Source organism: Erpetoichthys calabaricus, chromosome 11 (genome assembly GCF_900747795.2).
Source record: "Erpetoichthys calabaricus chromosome 11, fErpCal1.3, whole genome shotgun sequence".
NCBI classification, from domain to species: domain Eukaryota; kingdom Metazoa; phylum Chordata; class Cladistia; order Polypteriformes; family Polypteridae; genus Erpetoichthys; species Erpetoichthys calabaricus.
Window position 1 is genome coordinate 35,676,465 of NC_041404.2, and position 10,504 is coordinate 35,686,968.

A 10,504-nucleotide genomic window follows, 5' to 3' on the forward strand; every position below is an offset into this window, starting at 1 on the left:
ATAACTTTTCTTAAATGCTACTAGTTTGTTTTTTTATTATATTTAGATTGTTTGAAAAAGTGTAATTTTTTTAATATAAGAAAATACTTTTAATACATAAGATAGATTGATTCTCTAAAGTATTGTGTTTCTTCAGGTCGGAGCCACATTGAAGGAGGGCATTTTGATTCATTATTTTACCTCCTGCTATGGAAAGGAGACCTAGCAGGGGCTCTTCAGATAGCCACCGAGAAAGGAGAACTGACTGATCACTTAGTTGCTATTTCTTCAATGGGTATGTAGTTGTCCGTGATCTTTCATTTCTGATATTAATTGTAGTTTTTATTTTATTTTATAAAATTAAATTTTATTTTTATTTAGTTCTGTGTTTAAAATTTTAGTTTTTATTTTATTTAGTTCTGGCTTTTTTACATAATATTAGTACAATTTTAGGTTTTTTTTCTGTTGCAAGACCACAAATGCTGGCCTACACATATTTCAATGGCAGTTATGTTTCAGTCAACAAAATACACTCACAGTTCATAATGCCGTTAAACACAGCTTGACTATCAATGATCAAACAGATTAAGTGACCTAATGAGTATAGTCAGCAAGATCAAATGTTTCAAACCAAGAAACCAGTCAGTGCAAGCACGTTGTTGTTAAGCTTTAAACAACCATGTATTTTAAGAGATTTGTTCATGTTGAAACAACGTCAATTGCGCAGATAGCCACACAGTGAAAATATTCGCTCGATGAGCGCCTGTAATGCAGGTGCACAGACAAGGTCCTCGGCTACTGGCGCCAGCAGACTGTATGTTGACGATTTGTGCAACCAGTACTGAAGCAGTGACGTGCAGTGAGGTTCATGGCTGGTGAGGCACTGACTCCTTCAGAATCAGATTTACAAATATGGGCCCAAAAGAGTAGCTTATTTAGTATTCAACTGGCAGCATGCACATTGACTACTGGTTATGTTTCATATCTCATCAGCATTCTTTATGCACACAAAGGTAAGGTACATATTTGGCTAAGAAAGAACGTTACATTTATAACGGCGAGAGAGAGCGGAGAGGGCGCATTTGCTCTGCACCCTTCATGTGTTCTAAATTTGCCGTTGCAATTTCATAATTCAAACTCATTCAATACAATTGAAAGTATAGAGTGGTGTACAAAAAAATGGATTTCAATTTTGACCTAAATTGAAATATTTAGTTGTTTTTAAAAGCTTTTAATTCTGATGTTTAAATCAATTTTAATGCAGACTGTTCAACAAAAGGATAACAAGAAATACAAAAGAATATTTTATTTAAGGTCAAAATTTAGTTTTTAAATATTGGGGTTTTTCTTCTTAGTCTGATCCCATTTTTTTTTTTTATAAAATTGAAAACCGTTTATGGTCTTACCATTATTTGTAAATGAAGTCCATCTGCCTATCCTTCTCCACAAAAATCTCTGTCACTTTTTTGTAAAAGTCCTCCTTATTTTCCTTTAGTTTTAAAAGTCTTAATCTTCCATTTTGGCAGTCAGTCAAAATAAAAAATAAATGGACTGCTGCAGTGCACTTGACTTTCTGATAACGCTAACTTATAGGTGGCGAGAGTCTCTGCGTAGAACAGTAGCAACAAGCACCTTTTGGGCTTCCATGCGGCACAGTATTGTCTGTCTCAACTTGTGCCTTTTCACTGCAGTTTTATGTCCGATCAGCAAGACTAAATATGCCACACACATTCATTAAAGATATTAGCCAGACTGTGGAAAGTCAGGTGTGTAATAAACGTGCATGCAAACATTATATTGGCGACATACAGAGAGACAGCAACAGGCATGCATCAACCCAGAGTGTGAGGAATTTGTGCTGTCTGAGATGAGACTGGGTTTGTCTTGTTGCTGCCGCACCTTGCGTTTCTCCTCTGTATTTGATCAGGAAATGCGCAAATTCAGCGATTTTGACTATAAAAATGATCATAATTATTAGAATCATACAGAAAACAAATTTATACCACAGACCAGTGGACAGTTTTATTTTGTTATCATAATTTTTTTTTTTACTTTTCATAATGACAGGTGTGACCGCACATCCCTGTATGAAGTGCAGTCATGGTGCCAGAGAAGTGCTGGACTTGCACTAAGCACTGATCCAGCTGGCCCTGCACTGAAACTCTTTCTCGCTTTCTACCCGCAAACATCTGTGCAAAACTCGCCATCGTCAACCACACGTGCTTACTGCTCCAACCTGACGAACCAAATGTGCACAACAAACTCTAGTAAGCCCAAGGTACAAGATCACCACATATTAAACAACGCAACGTAACTGAACGCTCAGGGAGACATACAAACAACCCCTCTGAACCGGATTGAACGAAAATGCTATTGCTATTTTTTTCGTTTTACTCAGTTTTCATTCTCGCTTTAGTTCGTTCACATATCACTAATTTTTATTTTTATTTAGTTTTAGTTTCTCTGTTTGCGTTAATTTCAGTTATCTTTCTTGTTAAATGAAAAATAATATTTTTAGTTCTCGTTTTCATTATGAAAATATCACTGGTAGTTGTTAATATAACCTAACTTGTTTCAGGGTCAAAATTCGGAATAATTGTACTGTACAACAGCAAATCTTTAATTGAAAGGAGCTTTTTAATTAAAAAGGGTTTTTTAGCTTATGTTAAGTCATAAATATATACATTTGTATAATAATGCATTTCATAAGCAAAAATCTGGGATTCAGTAATACCATTTTAAAAAAATGTTCAGAGTTTTCCTCTGGAGATTAAGTGTGAATGCTACTATAATGAAAAATTAATTTATTTTGTTTTAAGGACGGTTTATTTCCAGAAAGAGATAATATGATAATACTTTTGAGTTGAGACAGTAAGAAACTGAGGCTTAACAGAAGACTTATCATGTAAGTCGCCTTTGAAGAAATTAAGCATGATTGAGATTGCGTTTCTAGTCAGAGGAATACAGTATACATCTGATTCTTTCCTTTTTACCTATAGCTTTGGTCTAAAAAAGTATTTTTAGTAGAAACTGCTGTATTACATGGTGTGACTTTCTGTATAACCAGTATTTCTGAATTATTTGATGATTTCATCATTCACAAATGATATGATCATTGCTTAAACTAATAATATACAAATAATTGTTCTTTTTCTGTCAGTACTAAACATGTTGTTTCAGTATTGAGTTATAGGTGACCAGGCCCTGGAACTATTTTCACAGTCCGTAGTGCTGCTGGTCTTGCTTGAGAGATAACAAACTTGAACCATGGGTAATGGCATGTGACAGCCTCTATCTATTGTCCTTAGTCATGTAGTGTATAGTCAGAAGAGCACATGTCTCCTGCCAGTCTTTCCTGGACTTTCTCTCTTGACTGGGTCACCCCACATCCCCAACTAATAGCCAAGTACTACCACTTGTCTTTCAATCTCATGTTAGCACTTTCTGGTTAATCTGTCTCTTTCCCCATTCTCTTGCTGGGTTGTCTGCCCTCTGGTGTACTGGTGGAACATTACTGGTATACCAGTCTGTACTTCCAACAAGGCACCCAGCAAATATAGATTTACAAATGATTCTTTATTGTTCCCTATGATGAAATGACAACTTTACAGAAGCTCAAAAATGTAAATATTACAGTAAGCAACAATACACATAAGAACTTCTTACTTGGAAAACAGAAGGCTGCTGCTGTCCATAGAAAACTTGTAGGTGGCAGGCAGTAAGGTCGAGCTTGTTGTGTCCAAAAATGGAAACATGCTGATAGTTGTTTCTCTTGTTTGAAGTCACTAGCATTATAGAGTCAGAGTGATCTATCATTAGAATATTAGTAATAGAGTGAATCATTTTTGTTGTTGAGTTAGCCAGAATGATGCAACATATCTCTGTAAGCATTAACAAGGACACATTCAGCCTGCATTTCAGTGTCTAGATCTACATTTACTTTTAATTATAATGTTCTTACTTTTTTTTACCACTGCTTTTTTACATAGATTTCCAGTCACCCTCTTCTTTTTCCACTCTGTCTTATATCGGGTGAAACCCATTTAGCATTAAAATTGCGTCTGAAATAAGAAGTTTATTAAAAAATTACCCAACGTTCACCTTCTCACATTTTTGTATACAGTTTATTAAATAGAGTTCTGTATCTTTCATTTTTTTCATTGTATACACTTACTTTGGGCAGCTGTAAAAGTGCTAAATTATTTTAAAGTATTTGAATATTGAGGTTAAAGTTTCAGAAAGCTTGTTTACTTATTGACATATTTGGCTGTAATTATTTAATTTTTGTTTATTTAAATATAATAACAGTGTATTTATACTAATATAACACTTGTTATCTAGTAGTCAATGCATACAATTTTCCATCTACTTTATGTTCTGTTATTCATTATTTTTAAATTTACAGAGAGAGATCATATAAGCATAATTTCTAATATGTTCATTTTTTCCTCAGCGGGTTATCAAGTCTGGGCAAGAACAGTAGAAGCATTTGTGAAACAACTGTGTTTTCAAGAGCAGTTCGTTAAAGCTGCTTCTTATCTTCTTTCTGTTCACAAGGTTTATGAGGCAATTGACCTCCTTAAATCTCAGCAGCTGTACAGGTAAGCCAATCGACAAATAAACTGTTAAAAAGCTAACTTGTATGTATTTGTTTAAAGTTGTTGACTGATTTTTCAAAGAAATAGTCATGAATATGTAGACTTTTCTGAATGAAAATAGTCTTCCTAAGTATAAACTTAATGAAATTTTACATTAGGAATATGTGGCTAGCTTTCTTCATTAGAAGGTGGGCAAAATGATTTTAGTTTACAGGAAACATTTCATTTATATGTTTGCACTAATCTTTTCCAAGGGAAGCCATAGCTTTAGCAAAGTCAAGATTACCTTCCGAAGACCCAGCTCTCAAGGACCTTTATATCTCATGGGCCTTAGTCCTGGAAAGAGATGGTCATTATGCAGCTGCAGCTAAATGGTATGAAATAAAATTGTCTTTAAAATCTGAAGATTAATGAAGTTCTTAACAAAAGAAGGGGCTGATGTTTTGCCCATGTTTTAAGGGACTTTATTTTTGGTGGTGCCTAAGGCAAATTGTCTTTTTTTCCTTTTTTTTCTTTGTACTGTCACTTGTAAAATATGCATTTTCCAGCTGACTGTAGCATATTTGATTTTCCACCCCATTTCTCTCTCCATTTTCTTCACCCATTTTTTTCAATCTCTGAAGCTTTAGGGAGAAGGAGCATTGGACACAAAGATAGAAACCAAATCTGGATTGGGCTCTGATCTGTCGTAGGGTACAGTCACACACACTCGCACATCCCAGGCTAAATTACATTTTAAGGTTTGATTGCATTCAAAGAAGGCAAGAACAATAGGCACACAGAGACAACAAATGAATACTTAAATATATTTCCATATATGTATTTAAAATAAATAAATAAATATATCTAGATTTTTTTTTTTTTTTTTCCAAAAATAATAACACTCCACCACTTCATCACTATTGTCAGTCAATCCACCACTTTCACAGGGGTAATGTTGCTAGAAATACGCATAAAATGGAGTACACAAAGTAAAATTTGTAACATGCAAAACATTTTTTCTCTCTAGTCATTCCCTAGAATTCTGTGACCTTTTGTGCTAACATCTCAATTAAAGCAAAAAGTTTACTTGCTGCTATTGGAAGATGCCTCGAGACAAGTGAGATTTTTACATCTTCTCCAACACCTTCATGACTGGTCGACGGAACTGGAGATTGTGAAGGATGCACCGGCTTAAAATAATCCGTCCGTGACATGTGCTTTGTGTGCCGCTTGAGATCCTTAAGGGTCTCTAAGTATGTAAGCATAGCAGAGGTGAGCTGATGTTTAACCTTGAGGCTGCGATTGATAATGGGAATGTCAGCCTTGATGTCTCTAGCCAGTCTTTCTTTTTTTCAAGGATATAACAAACTGTTGGTTTGTTAACACCAAACTCGCAGCTGACAGAGGCTGCCACCATTCTGGCACAAAGTTTATCCTACATCTTTATTTTCTCATAAAGTTGGATTACTGACTATGCAGACTTAGACTCAGAACCTGAAGGACTTTCACTGCGCTTTGGAGGTGTAATTGTAACAAACTTGATTTTTTTTTTTTTTTTTTTTTTTTTAAGAAAGAAAATAAAAATATGCAAGGAATAAAAGAGCTCCTTTCTCTACAACAATAGGGTGAATAAGACTAGTAGGACATTCTCCAAACCTGAGTGCATCATGTCTCTCATTTTTTTTTCTCTACTGCGGATAGCCATGAAGCCCTCAAATGTGTGTGGTTGCCAACGCAAAAGTAAAAATGAGGTTACTAATAAAATTGTGTTATTGCTTGAAGTTGTAAAAGTTATATACGTGAATGTTGAGGATCAATTGTCTAAAGAAGGGTGAATTTACAGATTCTATCTGAACAATCTAAAGGAAGTACTAAATCATTACTACAAAATATGGATCAAAAATTTTGTGTTATTCAGTTTCTCATTTAGTAAGGCTGAATAGCATTGTATAGTGAGGAAAATCCTAAAATGGTGTCTGACAAAGGTTTATTTATAAAACAGCAGTAATTATATAAGAGAGCACATTGGGTGTCCCCTACATTTCTATTTGAACAGTAAGCAAATTGTTGGTTATCTTGAAAAGGCTATGTCTTTTTCATTAAAATATTTCTCACCATAGGCTCAAAGCATTTCATCAGAATGAAAGTGAGGCTACTGGCTTATAGTAATTTGATTGCCTGACTTGCAAACCTTGGGAACTAACTATGTCCCCAGCTAATACACAATACCAGATTTCAGAGACCACTTTAAAAGCAAATGGAAAAGTGCAGACAGATTAAGGAGCTGTCCTGATACACCATCTGGCCTGACTACCCTGTTTTGACCAGACACAGACCTTTTTCTACTTTGCTGAACTCCATCTTCACAACATTTCTGGTATTTTTACAAAGCATTTCACTTTCTTGTTCATTTTGGACATTGGAATCGTTCATTTCAAATTTTGACAAAAAACATTTACTTTTTAAATAGTATCCTGTAGTAGATTTTGGTCGTAATGACTTCTTGATTTTCTTTTCCCTCAAATGTCATTTTCATTGTTTAATGGACGTATTCCATCTTCTCTTTAAAACTTGATTTTCTTCCATGTTACCTTTCTGGAGAGCGTGTTTCCATGGCAAGCTACTTAGGTTTACCTTGGTAGGTTTATCTTGAACGATCATTGATTGTCAAAAATGTATATACTAAGTGAAAGTGTAAGTGACCTAATTTAGTGCTTGTGATGATGTCAGAACATCCCTGTCAATGTAGCTCTGCTTTATAGTCACTTGTGCAGTTCTCTATTTTACATATGTCCATTTTTTTATTTTTCAGTTTCTGCGTCTATTTTGGTTCTGTGCTTATAACGTCATGGCCAGACAGATTCTTTTAGATTGGATTTGTATGCAACGCAGGTGTTTCCATAACTTTTGTCCAGTATGGCGGTGCTGATACCACTTCATGTAAACTTAAGATTCCTGTGTTAAGTTTGGACAAGCTAAGTGATAAGTGTCCAGGTTTTGTATGAATTAGCAAATCTTTTCACCTGCAGCTATCATATCTGCACAAGGTGGAACATAAAATTCATGTAGTAGACAAAGTCCAACAGTAACTACTTTAGTAGTAATTAGGCAGATACATTCTTTCACAGTGATATTATCATAACAATTTTTGAAAACTTCAGAAGATTCTGCCACCCATTCTGGTTGCCAGAAGCTGATTTCCTAACATGCCATTTACACAAAAATCTATTTCTATATCTGTATCCAATGTGGTGCTCTTAAGCCAAGCCTCAGTAAAAGCACATTAGATTGCATGATTAACCTGCAAATCACTAGGATGTGGGAGGAAGCTGGAATGGCCAGAGAAAAGTCAATGTATGAAGTCAGTGTTGACAGCACCCATACTAGGTTATCAGAGCTCAGAAGTCTTCAGTTATGAGGAAGCAGTGTTAACCACTGTGCTGCATAGGTCAGGCTTTCACCTAACATATTTCAATTTCATTTTCAATCAAATTTTAATTTCATTTCATTTTTATCAGAGCATGTTTTTCTCAAAGAAACATGACTTTAAACTTGTTTGTTATAGTTATTTTTAGTTTCATCCAGAAGGTCTAATTATATTAAAGCTGTACAATTGTCTTCTCAATTTGGACATCTGTCCAGCCTCACAAGATGCATTTTCTGTCATTCTCTTGCCTACTTTAAAATGAGAATTTCTAATTGCTAAACTGTGTCCTTTAAAAAATAATTTGCCATGTTTATTGAATTGTCAGTTACCTAGCATCTGATTCAACCTACGAGGCTGTCAAGGTAATTGCCAAGAAAAGTGATGCAATGTCATTAAGAACTGCTGCAGAAATTGCCCGTGTTGTTGGAGAAAGTGACCTGTCACATACACTTTCACTGAGAATTGCCAAAGAAATGCTTTTAGATGAAGATTGGCTTGGTGCCCAGGATGTTTTAAGGGCACAGGGCAACCTACTGGTGAGTTTTAATATTGAATTGTTACAAAAGCTCCTGATGAGGGTCTTCCATCTTATTGTCTGTTTACATATGTTTTACTGTGCTTTTAAAATATCATGAAAGATGTTACAAAACATTCTTCCTCATACAACTGGTTTATAGTATTGCTTTTATTTAAAATCTTATTTTTATATAATTTGGAAATGGGAATTTTTAGAATGTTTTTTAGTAGTTGGTTGTCTTGGGAGAAAAAAAGCAGATTTGAGTAATACAGCAACATATTTAAGATTTGTGGAACACCCTTCCCATTACACATATTACATATGAATATTAGCCATCAAATCAATTGGCTTACTAAATGTTTTAGATGTAGATTCTCAATAGGCATCAGAATCCAAGTAAACCTTTTTCATAATCCGAAAAAGAAGACCATTAACTAAAATCTAGTTTGTGGGACAGGACATAATTTTTAAATGAGAGCACACGTTGGGGGGGGAAAACTAACTAAAAAGTTTGCGTGGAATGGATTTCTTACTAAAAACCCGTCTCAAATTTCCTCTGGTCCATGCAGTGTCACATTTCTACTCATGTATTAGACAGATACATAAAATAACTATGGAAAGACATGAAGAAAAAAAAAAGAAACCGAACAAAAGACTTGTCACTGAGAGAAAATAAAAGGCTAAAATTGCTGCCATCAGTTCTAGAGGTCATTACCTGAAGCTTAATGATTAAGGATTTTTGTCTCCCTCTTGCTCCCTGTCTGACATGTACTGTATACAGTACATTTTAAAATGCTGTGAACATATTCAAGTATGGCATGTTTGGCATTTCCAATTAGACAGAAATATTCTTGTTATTTGCTTAGACGTTCAGTGAGATGTTGGGTGCTGTTAACACTCCAGCAGAACCACAAATGTGGGTGGTTGGTGGTGTTACACACATTTTCTTTTCAGGCGAACTTAGTACTGAAAATGAAATCCCCTGTGGCACATCTTTAACATCTCACTTAACAGCAATTCTTTTCACCTCCTTTTAACTCATTGTGAGGCACACTGGTTAGTCCAGTTATCCATAGCTGCCATTTCGTTCAACCTTATATTGACTGTGGCAGTATAGTCATAACTGAGAGCGATTGATACCACGTACGGCCGGCGGCAATGCATCATTCACTTTTACTACTAACCCAGTGATGTCTTTGAATGCCAGAGTATAATTTGGTTTTACAGAAAGCTTTTTCCTTTGCGGCAGGTTATGTTTATTTTTATCACATGTAAAGTGTTCTTCTCACATATGACACACATTTTATATTTTTAAAGGTCTTTTTAGGCCTTCTTGACCACAGGCTTGCTGTCTTTCGGACCAAGTTAACAAATGCGCCGTCACTCTTTACTGTTTAAATCCTGATCTTTACTCTAAACTACACCTTAATGAGGCATTGGATTGGTTTAGATATTTCAAACTAAATGAACCATCTAATTGTCCCCACCCTCTTTTAAGCACAGTTGACTCATGGTTGTCTCCAGACTTACAGTATATATTATACATCTGGCTCTCATCCATTTCACTAATTCTGATTTTTTCATGGTTGGATCATAGGGAGCCAGAACCTCAGGAGCATCAAATGCTAGCAAGAGCCGACCCAACCAACTCATGCATACACTCACATTCATTGTTTTAAGGTCTATTTAAGGACTGGTCTCCACTTTTATATATCTACCTTGTTGTACCCAACAAGACTAGCATTTTTGTTTTCTCAATCTGCCATGCGGTAGTCTTTCACAAAGAACACATTTTCATACCTTATGAGTTGGTGGTGCTTTTATACATTTTAAGATTAACAGGCTGCTTTGGAAGAAAAAAAGTGGTAGATTTTTATAATCTCCTTTTCTAATTAATAGCACTTATCACATTTCATCTGAAGAAACATTTGTTCAAATATCAGCATTTTTCAGTTTTCTGTGTGTGTGTGTATATATATATATATATATTTGCAGTTGGAG

The 10,504-nt window shown here is 35.1% G+C and overlaps 1 protein-coding gene across 3 annotated transcripts in view; it reads left to right on the top strand.

The window, feature by feature from the left end:
* Positions 1-10,504, top strand: part of gemin5 (gem (nuclear organelle) associated protein 5) — a 47,237-nt gene that overhangs the window by 23,804 nt on the left and 12,929 nt on the right. For all 3 annotated transcript variants that reach the window (XM_051933983.1, XM_051933984.1, XM_051933985.1), the window contains exons 20-23: positions 137-274; positions 4,433-4,580; positions 4,832-4,951; positions 8,312-8,522. In XM_051933983.1, the coding sequence (XP_051789943.1) occupies positions 137-274; positions 4,433-4,580; positions 4,832-4,951; positions 8,312-8,522 (617 nt within the window). The remainder of the gene's footprint in view (positions 1-136; positions 275-4,432; positions 4,581-4,831; positions 4,952-8,311; positions 8,523-10,504) is intronic.